Here is an 18943-nt window from a genome sequence, read left to right on the forward strand (position 1 = left end):
ATATGTCCTCACAAAATTAAATGTTACACATGCACATATTTTAATGAAATTATGCCACTTGAGGTGATGATACTTCAAGAACCACAGACTATATTAAAGAAATGACCAAGGACCAGGCATGAGAAGCCTTTCCTGTTGTTTGTCTGAGGCGTTCAAGAGGCCCCCAAAACAACACAGGCGACTGCCAATGCCCTTGGTTGCCTTCCAGAGGCGGAGGTAAAGTCACGATTGTTGAAGACACCATGTACTCTGGATGCAAAACTTGAAGTCAACTGGGCTGGGATCCGGCCCAGAGGCCTCCTCCCTCAGCACTAGCTTCCATAGTACCATAAGATGCTGTGCAAGCTGCCAAGGGAGAAAGCCAACACTCCTCCTCAGCCGTGACGCCTGTTCACAACCACCAGCACGGCAAGATATTCCGGAAGGTGCAGCAGTGGTATTCACATGTTGGGAGTAACCAACAGTTGTTTAGTTGGCCTTACAGCCCACTCAGAGTGTGGTGTGTGTGTGTGTGTGTGTGTGTGTGTGTGTATCCACTTCTTGTAATCCTAACTAACTAGAGGGGGAGTTCCTATTGCCTCTTCCCTAAACATCTAACTGTACTCTAGACTTCCCCAAATATCTAACTATACTCTAAACACTTGTCTTTATTCCCACAGATAAAAGCGGCTCTTTATCAAAAAGGCTTCTTTCTTTTGCTGCGGATCAGGGCCATCTCGGAAATCCCTAAGAGGTCAAAACTTAGAGAAGAACGGATCATGGGTGCCAAGCTCTGGTGGGAACATCTACAATCCCTGAGCCTAAGGCCTGGGGAACATCGTGGAGGACAGCGGAAAGTCCAGAAGAGCCAGAATGCCAGGATGTTTGCTCTCTGTCTGACAGGCAAGCCGCACCCAGGGACCCTCAGCACTGTGGTTGCCTGCACAAAACCCCGATAATGACAGTACCACCCTAGAGGGAGAAAAATCTCACAAGGCATGGACGCCCCCCCAACTGGTCCAGTGCCAAGTGGTCAGCCCTGAAAACATGCGTAAGAGCAGCATTAAGTGGACACAGTGTGTGCGTGTGTGTAAAAAGAGGTCATGAATTTGACAGGGAGCAGGGTAGGGGCACAGGATGAGGGAGGAGAAGGAGGCAGAAATCATGTAATTGCAGCGCTCATATATGAAATTCTAAAACAAACAAACAAAAAACCCCAAAAAACCCAAACACACACACAAATTTCTCTCTCCCTCTCCCTCTCCCTCCCTCCCTCCCTCCCTCCCTCCCTCCCTCCCTCCCTCCCTCCCTCTCTCTCTCTCTCTCTCTCTCTCTCTCTCTCTCTCTCTCTCCTTCTCTCTCCCTCCCTCTCTCTCTTTGTCAACTTGCTACAAGCTAGAATCAAGCCTCCATCAGAATGCCTGTGGGCAAGCCTGTGGGACTTTTTTTTTTTTAATAATGACTGAAGCGGGAGGCCCCGCCCACAATGGGTGGTACCACTCCTGGGCTCCTGGTCCTGCTTGGTATAAGAAAGCATGTAGGGGAACAAGGCAGCAAGCAGCATCCTCCATGGTCTCGGCTTCAGTTCCTGCTCCAGGTTCTGGCCTGGCCTTCCCTCAGGGGAGTGGACTGAAGAGTTGTGAGCTGAAGCAATCCCTGTCCTCTCCAAGTTGCTTTGGGTCACAGGGTTCATCACAGTTACAGAGATGCTGACCCAGACGGAAGGTGATTAAGTTTTGTTACTGGCAAGAGGTTCGTGGGAAAATAAACAGTCCTCGCTGGTGCCGGGCAACTGGAAGTATACGTTAAACGACCAAATGGACGTTAGTGGCAGAGCCTGGTCTCCACCTCAGGACTGGTAACTCTGAAGCCACGGCTCACATGCGGAGTTCCTCTTATGCAACGGCACACTGATGTTGTCACCACACGCAGAACCGCAGCTTTGCTAGCTGGCTTGGCCAGGCAAGCACACACTTGTGCCTTATGAAATTTCTGCAGGGAAATCACCAGGAAGGACCAGTGAATCCGGCTCGCTATTTTAAGCCCACCGATTAGCACAGACCCTCCATGTCTTTCTGGACTAGATTTAAGTCTGTTTGTTTCTTCAGCACTTAAGAGTTATATTTAGAAGCATCTCATGGTTATTTTGAGATCATGGTGGTATACAGGCTAAGGATCTAAAATCTCTGGGTTTAATTCTGGCTCATTCGTTTGTTAGCTGAACTGAGTCTGGTCAAGTCATTTAATCACTGGAGATTCAGGTAAAAAGGGGGTAGGTCAGAGCAGCTTCACAAGGGACTGGAAGCATGCTTGTGTATATATGTGAGTGCATGGAGTGTATGCACGTGTACATACTTTGCGTGTGTGCGTATGTATCTTAATACAATGGTTGGCCCAGAATTCCTATTTCTCTTTCACTTTTTTAACTTCATGTTTGTCATCGTTTTAAACAGGAAATGTATCAATGGCACTGTGGTTAGAGTATCACTTTAAACTTCATGCGGAAATTGTAGATTATTCTAAAAAAAGTCTCATCGTCTTGGCCAAATGTCTAGGCCTAGAGTGAGATACCGCAGCCTTAGAGTCCCCAGCAATGTTTTCTCCTTGTTAATGTTAGAAATCCCTCGTAGGCTGAGGGGATGGCCTAGTAAGCAGCTGTACTCGCCTTGCAACTTGTGTTTCATCCCTGGTACCCACATAAAGGTAGAAAGGAACCCCACAAAGCTCTACACATATACTATGCTGGGAGTCCCACCACGTACACACACACACACACACACACACACACACACACACACACACACACACACACATATACACACATATACTTACACACATACATATACACAAATGTATACACTCATATACACACACATACACCAATAACAAAATCCTTAAAGAATAAATCATACACAAGACTGGGTCATAGTGAAATTTTGGTTTTAGTTGAAGAACGCTCCTTCTTTCTAGCAGTGGACATTTGGGGCCCTGGGATTTTTTAACCCAGCGAGGAACATTAATCTGGCTCTCATTAAGAAGAATTCATAGACTGTAGAATCCATAATCTTCCATCAGAGAGTCAGTGGTCATTATCTTTTCCAATTTGTGCTTCTCAAGAGGTCTACTTACTTTGTCCACATTTCATCGTAATGTGACTCTAAAATGCTCGGGGACAGTACTACCCGAGTGACCCAACATGAGCTTGGTTTAGTATCATGCAGGCAGCTACTTAACGTGTCCCGTTTTCATGGGGCTGCATGTTCTGCAGCGACTGTGAGGTAAGAAGAGAAAGTGTCTGCACGGGAACACATGTCAACAGCACAGCCTCAGAGCCTGGTGCAGTTGGCAGGGGCTGTTCACAGGAAACACACATGAAGCAGGATTTTTGCTGGATGAGCAAGGTACATTATTAGTCCAACTCTACAGACATCAAAAACAAAGAAAGTTAATGTCTAGTGCTTTACTTCTGAGTCACTTAAGGGGAGAAAGAAATACTCATGAGTACCTAAATACATTATATATAGTAAAACAAACAAACAAAAAACAGACACAGACATAAATGTAGACACACACAGACATGCATATAGACACACACACATTTATACACACAGAGACATGCACACAAACACACAAGACACACAAAAATATACAGAAACATACACACACCACACTAACAGAACACTCTCACACACACTCATACCCTAAAAAAATTAGCACATTAGGAAGAAGTCTTCTGGCGATATCTTGTTTGTATAAATAAATCTGTCTGAGGGTCAGAGAATGGAGCATGCCACTAGCTAACCATAGAGGTCTGGAGGTCTGTACAGACAGACAGGAAGTGAGGTAGCTGGATGGAAATAGGATATAAGCAAGGAGAAACAGGAACTCGCTCTTGTCTGCCAAGACACTAAGGAGGTAAGGTATGGCTGTGACTTGCTCCTTCTCTCTGATCTTTCAGCATTTTCCTCTATATCTGACTACGTGTTTTTATTACTTAGACCAATTAAGAACTCCATTTACATTTCGGCGCCCATGCTCTACCGACTGAACTAGCTGGGCTGAAGCCGTGGGCTGGATTGGATGTGCTGGCTCTGGGAAGTCTCAGGGTCTGGGACTGTGTCTTTTAAATAAAGTCTGGGTCAAGCCACGGAATTCAAAGACAAAGGTTCTAGGGGTTGGGTGAGCCACTGGTACCGGGTGGAGTAGCTCTAGGAGAACCCACTTGACTGAGCGAATTCAAGACAACTGGAAGCTTTCTCAGGGCCAGACTGGGACCCTCGTGGGACGATTTGCCCCTGTCCTGCTGTTAATGTTCTGCCACGTGGGTGCCAAGATGTAAAATGTTAAAAAAAAAAAAAGAGAGGGGTGTCAAGAAAGGAATGGGTTATATGTGAAAAGAAAGCAGGAGAAAGGGAACCGGAGAGGGGTGGGTGGGCTGGAAAGATTACCGTGAGGAGGGCAGAGAAGAACAGAGGTTAATGACATCATATTTGTATAGAGATGCCCCAGTGAAACCCACTACTTTGTGTTACAAAAAAAACAAAAAACAAAAAAACGGGAACAGATAACACCAAGAGAAAGATTAGCGCCTGAGGAATCCAGAGGTCAAATGTGGGGGTTTTTCTTTAGATCTTAGGTTAGATGAAGGCCAGAGGCAGTTCACACTTTCAAGATAGACACAAGAAAGGGCACCTCTACTCATTAAACATTGCATAAATGGTTGTTAGTAGGAAGAGGCAAAGCCCTTTTGAATCTCATAAGATCCCTAGCTGCCCCTGCAGGAGACGGCCACTAGAGTGTGCTTCTAGAAACTTACTTCCAGGTGCTGAATGCAGTTCTGAGAAAGAATACAGTGGTGAACTTAACTGTTGCCCCAACAGGAGCAAAGAAGACTCGGAAACTTTGTGTGACCTAGTGGTGTGTGTGTGTGTGTGTGTGTGTGTGTGTGTGTGTGTGTGTGTGTGTGTGTGTGTGTGTATAAGAGAGAGAGAGACAGAGAGAGGGAGAGACTTTCATGGACACAGTCTGTAACAGTCTGAGTGGACTTGGGAGGAAGGTCGACCCTCAGCACTAGTGTGCTGAGTGGATCAGAACAGGTCTGGTCCGGGACAGGTGATGTCCTGAGGGCACCCACAGACATTCCAGCACAGTCACAAGATTATTATTGTTTTTCTATTACATCGAAACATCTTACTATTTAAAAAATCAACGTTATAGCAAAGTTAATTTTACAATGAACATGATGAACGCTGGTCTTCCCATTGCTTTGGAATCCCCCACTGACATTTTTACTTTGCCTGTTCCATACCCGTCAAACAACCATCATTCTATCCACTTATTAGTGTATCATATATTTCAAAGCAGATGCTGTCAGTAGGGAACATTGTATCTTGAAGGACGGAATCAACAAACATTCTTGCTTCTCTAAGAATACCCAGGCAAATTTATTAGGTTTTAAAAAAAAGAATCAAGCAACAGTATTGTCTTGAGTAACACGCAGAGACACACAACATCCTTCAATTTCCAGGCTCCGGAAAAAGTGTGCGAACTGTAGACATCACCATCATCATCATCATCAATTCAAATGCTTCAATTTATGAAGACGTGGAATGTTAACTCTAGAGAAATAGGCTCTCTGCTACAGATGGAATGCTAGCGGTAATATTTTTTTTGTTTGCTCTACACCCTTGTCTTCCCCACTCCAATTATTCCTCGAGCATAGAAACACAGTATTTCTTCACCTAGTTCCTCTCAGTTAGAATTCCGCATTACCTACTTCACAGACCTGTCATGAAGATCAAATGTGAAAAATAGGAGAATGCTGTGTAAATAACACAGCTAAAGCAGCAGCGTTATCACGAGGCATCATAATGCCTCCTCCATGGGAAAACACAGCCACAGTAATGGTCCAGACCGCTACTAGGCTTTTTAAAATCAAAGAGGATTTCAAAGGTTAAGGGACAGACAGAATATTGGCGGTTGCCTTTACTTTCTCCCCATCAGTAAGTCATCTTGTCAAGAATCAAGAGGAACCTTGGTGTATATCACCTTGGCTTGTTTTCATTAGTGAAGAATTTGTTTTGGAAATCATCCCAGCTTTAAAGCATTGCTTCCATTAGCTGGGCTTAGTACCTATAAATATCCATCACATCTGACCAGTGTCAAACCAGTCTCCCTTCTGCGTGCAGGTTCACCTGGGTAGCTCCGAAAGAACAAAGACACCCACCTGGTGTTCCAGAATGTGTGGACAGGATCTCTCTTTTGAATAAACATTTAATGTTTATTTATGTTGAACTTCAGATGGAAATTCACTACCTCAAGAGTGTTGTAAATGGGGGAGTCTAAGGCTGTTGGGATGTGTTCCCACGGTTTTGCAGCATGAATATTTAGAGCTCATATACTTTCCATTTTGTTGGGAGGGGATGAATATAAACCAAGGCAAGGTCAAAGTTAAGTTGGGGAGTAGCAAAGATGAAGTCAGTAGGAAGGCAAGTTCACCCGTCACCCGTTACAAATCCGGAAGCTGCCAGGACCCTGGCACTCTGTTTTATTATTAAAGGGATTGAGCAGAAAGATTTGGAATTTCTCTGGCTCTCAGACACATTCCCTCCATTAAGAGCTGACCAGAAAAGATCACCAGATTATAAAAAAAATATTTTGGATAGCTGGACATGTAAACAGGGACATGAGTGTGGCATTGTGATCTGATTAACAGTGACACTCACATTGAATATGTTTACAGCCTGGATGTCATCCCAGCTATGAGGAAACCCCATGACCACACTTGTAATCATCTCCAAAACCAAAGCACGCTTTTCAGATATGAAAGGGAGTCAGATCGGGACCCAATGCACTCATCCTCGGGAAAGAGAGCGCCCTAGCCCATCAGTCCTGCTCTTCTGGGGCCGAGGGCGAACAGGTTCCACTCACTGTTTGCAAGTAGCTCTAAGGGCACACTCCCTGGGTTGTTTCCACATCAGTGATGCAAAGTTTTCATCATGGCTCTAATGTGGCTTCCTGCAAGCCACACGCACCAGGAAACAAGCCGGCCCAAAGCGCCAAGAGCTGGTTTCTTTGCTAGTCAGTGTCCTCGCAACCGTCAGATTGCAACGCACTACACAAACACATATACATCAGCAGCGTTTATAAGGGCAACACGCTGGTGAATGTCAAAGCATAATGTACACATGTGTGCGGCAGTTTATATGCTAAGAAGATCTCATGACCGTGTGCTGAACCTTGTGAGCACGCTGACAGTGTCTCTAGTGCACACAGCTCTTTCTTCTTCTCAATCGAGTTTGCTTAACTACGGTCAGCTCATGCATCTTACCTGACTGCCCAGGGGGTGGGGCACCTGATGAGCCTCTCGGTAGGCAGAGAAACACCGTCAGGACAGCAGCTCTGTTCCCAGCGCAGGGTTCTATGGCTATTGGTTTAGGTGCACCCTGAAAAAGAAAACCGGCTGTAAGTTTGCATAGATGACACGACACGGCTAATTTTCCCCTGTCCCTCGGTGAGCAAAACTGCATCCCTAGTAGTTGGGGGGATACCGTAATGCAGGCGCAGTGGAGATGTGGGATTAGCCCTCGGGTGACTACATGAGCATGTTTCACTATGACACGCTAGCTGGTATGTCACAAGGCATCTTTGGTTACTCTCCCCGTGTTTCCCTCTCATCAGTGATGTGTGACATAACCACACTTGTCTAATCAAGTGATCGCAACCCCAAGTGTCCTCCTGGCATACATACTTCCGTGTATGCATGCGTGACATACCAAACACAATCGACATTATCGCTAAAGCCAAGCAAACGGCCATCACTCTGCAGTCTACACTTGTAACGTATCAGCACACAATATAATGTTACTAAATACAGCTCTCCCGCTGTACAACAGACAGCTAGATTCAGTCACCTTATCAGTATCAAGCTAGGTTTATGGCCAATGCCCTATGTCATCTTCTCTGTCCCTTCCTGACCTGGTGACCACATCTCTGCTCTTTGTTTCTGTGTATAAGACTTAAGAAAACTCCATATGTAAGTGAGAGTTTCATATATATATATATATATATATATATATACACACACATATATATATATTGATGTGTGTGTGTCCATATATAAAGTGGCATATCTTTAAAATTACCTTAGTGAAACACATATCTAATAATTATCAGTACACTTGTATAAATAACAGGGCAGAAATAAGGTAGATAGGCAAAGAACTGATAATGATGGCATTGCATTATTAATGTCTTACTACGAATTAGATGCTTCAAGGCTTTGCATATATTATCTGGTTTAAGTCTTACCATGAATCCTACAAGGTAAGAATACTGAAGAGGTTTCTTATGCAGCTATTTCCCCCAAACTAAAACATTACGGGGAGACTATTCAGATTCAGAAAGTAAGGGAGACTTACAAGTCTCAGGAAGCTCCTGAAACCCAGTTTTCAGAAGCTTCTCCTCAGGGACACAAGCAGTAACGGATGCTAGGGAAGGCCCTGGCCAGCTGAGCTGTCTGCACTCCTATACGAATCCAGTAAACTCACTGGTCCACTGAACTAGATGGGTGGGACCATTTGGGGGGGCTGGTATAGGTTTCTTTATCTGGGGTGAAAAGATGTTTGGTCACCCCTCCCAGGAAGTCAAGGAGCAAGTATAAACTCTCCATAGCTTGGAAGAAGTAAGAGGACCAGCATGTAGGCTCAGGTAGCTGCCTCCTGAGTGTGTTCTCAACAGCAGTAGATGGTCCATTTACAGACACACACGCAATCCACACACACATGCTATTACACGCACACACACCTGTACACTCACCCCTTCCTACTCTCACACAAATGTATACATATTTTGGGATTAAAATAAATAAAATGACTTGGGACATTACAGGCTGCCATCTTAGCCCGGGGATGGCAGTCTGGGCTCCATTATTTAAAGAATCACGTTCAAGAGTGGCTGTTATGTCAAAGCAGTATCTCTGCATACAGGCAAAATCAAATAGAAGACAAATATAAAAGGAGACCTCTAATTATTAGAACAAATGATTTATCCACACATTTTTCTACTTAAGATATTTGAACTTCTGAAGAAATATAGACATATGTAGTCATTCACCTAGAATATTCTAGAATATTGACATTTCCAGAAAGCTTAATGAGGCATTAAAGATAAAATATGTCCCCTTTTATGTAAAACTTAGACTGAGTTCCCGGTTGCAACCGTTTTATGTGGTTATAAAGGATTTCTCCTTTATAGCAACATAAATCTCATGTTTAAAATTTTCCTCCTATAGATATATTTTTGAAGTTTTCAATATAAAGGTGGAAAGTGGCCAGGGTGGTGGGAAGCAAAGGACATTAAAATGCCCCAAGACAATGCGATCAGCCATGTTGTTTTACTTGCAATGAGTTGCATGGTCTATGTTCTGATACTTTAAAAGCTCACATTTAACAGATTAAGTTTTGAAAATGTTAAGTCAGAATTAGCATAAATACATAGATATTACCCAATGATGTAAATATTTAGAGAATGGGCTTGTCATATGGCAAGACTAACAGAAAAATATATTATGAATTTTTCCAGCCATATTTCTAGGCAACTGGAATGTAATTTAGTTTAATAGATGCAAAATATATGTAAAGGTCAATTTGCTAAAAATATACCAAGAGAATGTGAAATGAATTCCAGGTTTAAATGACAGTAATTTATTAGAAATATCAAAATCCCCCTCACTGTAAAAAAACAAAACAAAACAAAACTCATGACTGTTATCAACAGACCATGTTATCTTTGTTATTTTGTTTTCTAGCTCTAAGTGGAGCAACGGATGCGATTAGTTTATCCAAAGTCATTAAAAGAACTGATTACAGGGACAAGAACAGGCGAATTTGGATATGACTGAAGATTTCCGTGAAACAGTGTGGTTTGGTGTGAAGATTTAGGAAGCAAGCCACCCTTCCTGCATCTTAACACCACAGGAGAGGACTGTAAATATCAAAACACCAACTGAAGGAAAGTTTAGTCAACCGTAAGTTTAACTGCGAGTTTCTGGTGGGATAGAGCCCAGTTACCTAACGCTTTCAACTTCAGAGACTGCAACGGACGAGGACAAAGGGCGTGAAAACTGGACTACAGAACAGGAGGTAGGCCTACAGAAGACCTAAGGACAGGCCGTCTGGCTAGCGTTCAGACTTCTGTACAGCACTGTCCTTGGGGTTCTGACGGGACACGCCCTCAGCTGCAGCCGCTAAGAGCACCGCCTATGAATAGTCACTATGTTCCCTTTTAAAAGGGCCCTGCCCACCTCCCATCCCATCCCTCCCTCCCTCCCTCCCTCCCTCCCTCCCTCCCTCCCTCCCTCTCCTCTCCCTCCCTCCCTCTCTCCCTCTCTCTCTCTCTCTGCTCCTCTTCCCTCTCTCCTGCTGCCCCTGTTCCCAGAGGCTGGTCTCCCCCACTTCCCCTTTCCTTTTGTACAATTCTTTTTCCCTTAATAAAAACCACTCTACTTGAACTTTGTTGCATGATGTCTTTCTCTCCCGAGCCACTTAAAAAAAAAAAACTGTAACACATATGCCTACAGTATACCTAGGAACAGGAATTAATGCCTACAGACGACCTAGTCTGTAGAGCAAGCCATCCTTAGACTAATTCCCTCACTCTCACTTCTGCTGTGACCATACGGAAAATACTTTCTAAACCTCTTTGTGTTGGTAAGCTATATAAAAAGAGATTATAATTCTATTTTAAAACCAAATTGGCTTATACCTTGATCTATATTTAGCTTCAAGAATTTTCATTGAAGGATATTAGCAAACCATGAATTATTCATTACTTCAAAATATTAGTTACTAGCCAGTTCTCTGACACTTCTGGAAGGAGTTCGCGTAATTAAAAATTATCATGAAAGAATTTCTGACAAATGCCACTCTAAATACGGGAATTTAAATTTTATTTAAAAAAAAACAGGAAAGAAACAGTACCTAACACTTGAATTTTACAAGAGAAAATGGCCACCTGCTACACATGCTAACATTTGGGATACCCCGAGGTCTGTCAGTTGCTTTGTGGTAAACACATAACCATGAACTGCAGCGGCTTCACAATGACATCATGTGCTCGCAGAACCTTGTGATCCACCGTGGGTTTTCCATGGCTGCCCCGAGAGGGGGTGAAGCTCAGGTCTGTGGCGTGCAGCAACTCTGCAGCTGGGATTTACTTCAAGGCATTTATTTTCCCGTGTGCGGTGCCGCAGAAGGCAGGTGTGAGAAAACTCTGGCAGTGACGCAAAGCCCACACGGAACCGCGTGCTTTGCAGGAGGTTTTTCAAACTGCAGAGCTGGTTTCCACGTCGCCATTCTGACGGGGCAGAGATGCTATGGCAAACCCTTCCCGGGGCTCCTTGCCTATTAAAGACAAACTACCAGAGGACCTTCGGGAATCACAGATGGTTCCGAGGTTTATCTTAAAACGCAGTGTTAGGAATAAATCGCGTTGGGGGACCTTGGCGAATTCCATGGCGGGCAAGGGTGCCGAGACAGGGACAGACACGAGAGGCAGACAGAGCTTAGAGAGAAGTTTTATTAGAAAGGGAAAGGGGGGCGGGGAGGAAAGAGGTAAAGAGACACAGATACAGAGAGAGGACAGAAGAGAAGAGGGAGACAGGAAAAGTCCTATCTGCCCCAGGGGAAGAGCGGGAAAGAGGGGAGCAGGAAAGAGAGCAGAAGTGGGTGGGTTTTTTTTCTTTTTAAAGGTCCTTTGCACCTGTGCGGACTATGTAGTGATGTAGCAGTCATGGATCCCTGGGCTGACCAGGGCACTGCCTGAGTGCATTCTGCCAGACGGCAGGGGGCAGGCCAGCATAACGCCTGAATCCTTACACATAGTATGTTCTGGAAGTGTCATTTGAGGCAGGGACCTGTCCGGAATAACTGCCGTGACACGAGTCCCTGCAGGTTTAGAGCATGCCAGGGGACAAAGCTAGATGAGGTCGCCTCTTCACTGCTCAGAAGCCCCAGAGGCCATCTCCTCTGGAAGCCCTGCAGGGCTGGCGGCTGCAGATTTGATGAGCTACCCTGACGTTCTCAGACCGGCTGTTCCGCTCACCCGCAGGCTTGTGACTCAGGTGAGAAGCGAAGGTTTAGAGAAGACCGCAAAGATGGTGATCAGGGCTAGAAATGCGCAGAGCCACGTGCGACCTGTAGCACAGGCTAGCATCCCCCGGGCCGTTCAGGCATGACGCCAGTCCATCCGTGAACAGCTTCACCCCTGTCCAGGGAAGGGCACACTCAACTCCCTACTGGTTCCACCATCTTCCTGTGATCTGAGATGCCATCCCTACCGCGGTTACTCTCATGACCCACACCCCTCAGAGCCACACGGAGTGTTGTCACCGGGCCATGAGGCTGAGGTATCTGGCCACTTCCTTCTGAGCACTCCACCTACCGCCATCCTCTTTAGCTAGGTAAGTGGTGGGTTTTCAACCCCACTGGGATCCAGGTATTGGAGAATAGGTTCCCCTCCCTCCCTTTCCTTCTTTTATTTTATCCTGCTTTGGAACTACAGGTCAAACCGTGGTCCTGAACCTGTTATAACCACTGAGCTGAACCTCAAGTATTTTTTGGGGGGCAGTGTCCTGCTATGAGGTGTAGGCTGTCCTAGAACCCATGATCCTTCTGATTACACTTCTCCAGTGCTGGGGTCAAAGGTGTGTGAGAGCACACAAAACTAAATCCAGTATTTGTTTGTTTATTTATTTATTTATTTTTATTATTCTTCACTTAGCTCCTGTAGTTATCCTCCCCTCTTTGGAATGCCCCAAGCATTATGGTGACTTGGGGGGACTTGCCTCCTGGTCTTTTATTATAGGTATTGAAGGACATGTCGGGTGGCCATGAAGTCCCGGGCAGGGCAGGCCTGGGTTAGTCTTTGCCGTGTCCGCAGCATCTGTGAACTTTTGTAGCATTGCTGTGCATACCTTATGAGAGGGAAGATGTGAGCGGGTTAGCTTGCCACAGGGGAGGCAGGGAGCCAACGGCATATGACAGAACAATATCCACTTCAGGGCACTAGAGGGACGACAAAGCCCTGAAAATACTAACTACTAACATGGGTGGGGTACTGTGGGTACTCTGTGTGGTGCTGAGCACTTAACACACATTGTCATGTGTGACTTCACAACATTCGTAGTAGGAGAAAGTGACATTTTTCTATCTTATAGATGAAGAAACTGGGAGTCAGACACGTCAGCGGATAGCTACCAAGTAACTTGGGAAGTCAGGGGCAGATCAGGAGTCCAACGCACAGGTTCTTAATTGAAATTCTAGCCCAATATGGCCAGGCTACTCTAGGTTCTAAATATACAATTTTATTAAGAGTACATTTTTAAAATTCAAGGCTTCTCTTATCCCATCGGTTGGTTATGAGTAGGAGATACCAACTGAAGATTTTGGTATAAAAATTATATATATGTATATGTATATGTATATATATATATACAAACACATATATATTTGCCCATTGATTTAAAAATTATTTTAATTAATCCTTTGAGAATTTCATACACTATATTTTATTATTATTTTCTTATTTAAAACTTTTAATGACATCTTTCTTATACAGTAGATTCTGATCATGCTTTCCTCCTTCCACAACTCCCCCCAGATCCTCCTCCCTCCCCCACCCACCCACCCACCCACTTAACTCTAACCCTCTTTCTTTCATTTTAGAAAAAGAAAAACAAATCAAACCAAACTACCAAACAAAAAAACTAGGCAAACAAAAATGAAACAAACAAACCAAAAATAAATAGCAAAGGAAATAAAACACATCAAAGAACACAAGAAACACCCCCACACCCACACCCACACAAAACACGACTCACAGCCACAAAACACCCGCACCCCCAAGTATCCCCCACCAAACATCCCCCAACGCACCCCATGAGCCCACACACAAACACCCCCCAAACACATACACAGACACCCCTCACACTAACACCTCCCCCAAGCAAACACACCCACAGTCACACAAACATATAACAACCAGCATTAAGAATAAGCGAGTCCCGGGGACAGCTCTGCCATTGTCTGTCTGTGTGTCACTAAGTCTCTGTCCCCAAATGTAAAGTGAACCAGTACGCTAAGTGGCTTTTAGGGCCCTTCTCCTCTTTAATAATCTGCGACCATGATTTATATGATTGATGAAGAAACTCTAGAATTTCTGACGCAACAGGACCTAGCACTATGCCTAAGTATCATGAAATTTAAGATTTCCAATGCTTGCTAATGTTTTTTTTTCTCTGCCCAGGCACTTTTAATGCCGTTGTAATTTAAAGAACATTCATATACGATATGATGAATAGATCACATGGGCCTGAATGGCCACCATCGCATGCCAAAAAAGCAATTAGAAAATTGAATCAAGGAATTAAGGATTAATGTGGATATGCTATAGCTGTCAGCAGTAATGAGTGTTTTGACAGGGAAAGAATAGTTTGACAGTATTCACAAATACTAATCTGATATACGAGTGAATTATTGAAAATGCAAACAGCTGAGCATTAATCACTCTAGCATCTCACCTCTGAAATGTATTTAATGCTATTCTTATCGGACCCATGTATAAATATGAACGGTTTGGTATTTGCAGTTTAATGATTGTTTAGATTGACAGAAAATTTATTTTTTATTCACATTAATAAAATTGCATTAATTTGCTGAGCCTTGAATTAAGCCAGTGCAGTAGCTTGATTCATAGCTAACCAAATATGTTGGATTTCATAGGATCAGCAAGTCCCAAGAATCCAGATGCCAAAATCAGATTTGGATTTCACTGTCAGTCCTCAAAAAAGGGTGAGGCCGGAAACCATGTTCTTTACTGACTGACTTTTCCCTTGACGTGAAATGATAAATGAAAAAAATACATTAGCTGGCTTTATTCAGTAGGGGAATTCACGGTAGCAAAATAAATTAAGCTGATGGAACACCCTCAATAAAAAAAAAATCATTCAGGATTTTTTTTCTTGTTCCATCCATTTGCAAATTTCAGGATGTCATTGTTTTTTTTTCTTTATTACTGCTGAGTAGTACTCCATTGTGTAAATGAACCACACTTTATTCATCCATTTTTCAGTTGAGGGGCATCTAGGTTGTTTCCAGGTTCTGGCTATTACAAACAATGCTGCTATGAACATAGCTGAGCAAGTGTCCTTGTGGTGTGAGTGTGAGTCCTTTGGGTGTATGCCCAAGAGTGTTATTGCTGGGTCTTGAGGTAGATTGATTCTCCATTCTCTAAGAAACCGCCATGATGATGTCCAAAGTGGCTGCACAAGTTTGTACTCCCACCAGCAATGGGTGAGGTAACCCAGACCCAGAAAGACAAACATGGCATGTGCTCACTCATAAGTGGGTATTAGACATAGAGCAAAGGATAACCAGGTTACAGTCCACAACCCCAAAGAAGCTAGGTAAAAACGGGGGGACCTTAAGATGGGACACACATGGAGGGCCCCAGGAAGGGAAAATAGTTAAGACCTCCTGAGTAAACAGAGGGGGATGGGAGATGGGCACTTGAGGGATCGAGAAGACCGAGTTGGGGAGGGACAGAGGGTGAAAGCAATAAAACCGGTATCTTGATAAAGGGAGTCATTATAGGGTACGGAGAAACCTGGTGCTAGGGAAATTCTCAGGAATCCACAAGGATGACCCCAGCTATGACTCCTAGCAATAGTGGAGAGGGGGCCTGAACTGGCCTTCCTCTTCAATCATTTTAGTGACAGCCCTAATTGTCATCACAGAACCTACATCCAGTAACTGCTGAAACAGATGCAGTGACCCACAGTCAAGCACTGGGCTGAGCTCCTGGAGTTCAGCAGAAGAGCGAGAGGAGGGATTATTTGAGCAGGGGGGTGTGTCAAGAGCATGATGGGGAAAACCACAGAGGCAGCTGACCTGAGCTAGTGGGAGCTCATGGATCATGTACCGACAGCTGGGGATCCTGCATGGGACTGAACTAGGTCCCCTGAGTGTCAGTGACAGTTATGTGGCTTGATCTCTTGGGGGGGGCTGGCAGTGGAACCAGGACCTATCTGGCTTTTTGGATCCCATTCTCTATTGGGGGGGGATACCTTGCTTAGTCTTGATACAAGGGGGAGGGGCCTAGTCCTGCCTCAACTTGCAATGCTAGACTTTGCTGACCCCCCAAGGAAGACCTTACCCTCTATGAGGAGTGATTGGTGGGGTTGGGGGAAGAGGGTAGAAGAAGGACAGGGAGGGGAAACTGGTTGGCATGTAAAATGAAAAAAAATTAATTGAGAAAAAGACTATAAAAAGATTTTTAAAAATCCCAAGGCTAAAACATTCTAGAAGCCAAAAGAGAGGGAATAAAGCATTGTCTGTGGGAACAGGTACAGGAATAAAACAACATGCACAGAACTGGTTGGAGGCTCCAAGGGACCCGACTGTCAATCATTTTCACACCATACGAAGTATGTTCCTTTGAGGAAACATCTCCATGCGTCTCCATTCTTACTATACCATGTATGCACACATTCAAGGCCATCCATGTATGCTGAGGGTTCATATGTGTAATTTTCTATGCTGCTTGATAGAACCTTGCTTTGTACATCATGGCAGGGACTTGGGGATGAGGAGACTCAGATGTGAGAGCGGCCATTTTGCCACCAGCTTCTCCAAGGAGCGTAGGAGCCGGAAGGAAAACCAAGCCATGTGATGACTTAGTGCTTTGTCTGAATTGGTTAATGATTACAAGTGCTGATAGGAGGTGGTTTTGAACAGGTCATCTTTAAAGATCCATAACTGGTAGCATTTTTCAAACACTTGACATGGATTATCTATGAAATAACTGCAATGCGTTGAATTTTTAATAATCTATACTCTTCTCGGCCTCTCGGCCCAAAAGCAATTTAACCGCCACGCTTCTTGCATGAGTTTGAAAATGGAGAGCATCTTTCCTGGTCTTGAGAAGCAGTGTGCTGGCCATACCTGTCATCTTCCTGCCATGGCCAAGCACAGGGCTGGGCCTCTGTCATGCTGTTCTGCCCGCCTGGACTAGAAGCCAGCACCGTCCATTTCCAGAAGACCTAGCTCAGTCCTTTCTACCTTCAGGAAACTAGTCCAGGCCACGCTGGGCTACTCTGGGACCTTCTCGCTCCATCTCAGTCAGTGGAGTTGTTCATCTTTCAGGGACCAATGGGAATTGTGCTGGGGCTGAGAGGCCAAAGCAGCGCTCAGGATTCAGGCCAAAGTATGAGTCTGGGCAAACCAGTTCTCGTGTCTCAAACACCTGACGGGTAAGATGAAGCTGAGGGAGGCTCGATCACAGTGTAATCACAGGACTACAGGAACTCACAGAGCAGTCTACGCACCTGTAGCAAGTACGTGGCAGATGAGCTACCCTGAAAACAGCACCTGCTCGGCTCTTACTCAGCTTTGGATTTGCTCTCGGCTCCACCAATAAAAGGAAGGTATCTGAGGGCAAAGTGACAGTTCAGGAATTTCCGTGACTAGCTTGACATGAGTTAATTAAGAAATTCAGCCCTAGGGCCAGAATTCCGCTGTGGGAAGGCGCATACCTGATACCAAGCACCTAGTGCGTTGCACATCGGCACTGTGGCTGAGGGCGTCACCTCCAGTTCTGCTCTGATGGGGTTCTTATCTGAGGCCTCAGGTGCTGCACCCTCACACCTAAGACCAAGGCAGTGTTTGACGTACACAGTAAAAGGACATTCATGAATGCACGCTCACTTTTCTTTCTTTTCCAAGCTGTACGCAAGGCAAATCTCTGAATCTTGTAAGCTGAAGATATGGTGAAGAGAACCTCAGTCTGGAGCAGACTAAGAGAGAGCAACAAGGAAGCTGAGTTAAAATCGTGCTGTGGTTTCCTAGATCAGTCTGTTCCAAAGCATATAGTGTTGTTAACGGAAACGCCACCTTAGGAATACAGCTGCTGGGACAGTTCTACTTAAAAGTAAACAGTAGACACTGGGCCCCCTTCACAGCTGACTGCAGCTAGGCACTGACAGAGGAATGTTCTGCAAATATGCAAAGAGCTCTCAAAGTGAGAGGGAGGGGGCACAGGAGGATGACCAGGAGTTTGCCAGAAAAAAATGAGGAAGCCTGGAGATTCCCGAGAGAAGGGAAAAATCCAAACCAAGAGGTACAACGCGTATGGTTGTGTCTGGGAAACTGGTATAAGTTCCAGGGACACATCCTAGGAATTGTCCTGTGGAGAGAGACGAGAGGCCAGAGAAGAAGACAGGGCACTTCAAGAAATCAGGGCCCCTCAGAGTCCCCTCCCATGCGCTCCTCTTGGCCAGGGCTGGGGTAACAGCCATCTTCTGAGGGCTGAGATGAGACCTGATATACAGATCCTCCCCAAATGACACTACGACCTCCTCCCAGGAATCACCATGTCCTGGTGAAATCTATCAGGCTCAGTGCACATTAAATTAAAACATTTACTCTGAAACTTCAACCATAAAAGCAAATGAAGAATCACTGTGAAAACCAAGTGTCAGCAGAAGAAGGAAAGTGCGGATTTGGCAATATTCTTAACGAGGAATCAAATGTTAATAGATCCAGCATAGTAAATGACTTTCTGCTATGATTATTGCACCAATCACAACCTATTATAAGTAGGAACACAGTCAAGACTCTGAATGGAAGAGCTTCTTTAACTCACACAGAAGCGCACATCAGCACCGTAGAGTGAAACTTGCCTGGACAGAGAGAATGAGTCATTGCAGGATGGTTTTCCTAGAGAGCCCAACATTAACCCTACAAGGATCAAAGCTTTGCTGTTTGGTACATTAAAGAAAAATGGTGTGAGATAAACAACGGATTCTCTGCTTCTCAACCAGATTATAGAATACTGAGTAGAATTTAATACTTGATGCCCACGGTGAGCTTTACCAAGAGTAGCTTTCTCTGCATGCTGCAAGTACAGA

At 44.6% G+C, this 18943-nt stretch overlaps 1 protein-coding gene across 2 annotated transcripts in view; it reads right to left on the bottom strand.

Annotated features, from left to right (window-relative positions):
- The window catches only part of Atrnl1 (attractin like 1), a 538539-nt gene that overhangs the window by 88287 nt on the left and 431309 nt on the right, over nucleotides 1-18943 (bottom strand). For both annotated transcript variants that reach the window (XM_040742230.1, XM_040742247.1), the window contains exon 28: nucleotides 7310-7424. In XM_040742230.1, coding sequence (XP_040598164.1) covers nucleotides 7310-7424 — 115 coding nt within the window. The remainder of the gene's footprint in view (nucleotides 1-7309; nucleotides 7425-18943) is intronic.

The sequence above is a fragment of the Mesocricetus auratus genome, unplaced genomic scaffold, assembly GCF_017639785.1.
Source record: "Mesocricetus auratus isolate SY011 unplaced genomic scaffold, BCM_Maur_2.0 Super-Scaffold_4256, whole genome shotgun sequence".
NCBI classification, from domain to species: Eukaryota; Metazoa; Chordata; class Mammalia; order Rodentia; family Cricetidae; genus Mesocricetus; species Mesocricetus auratus.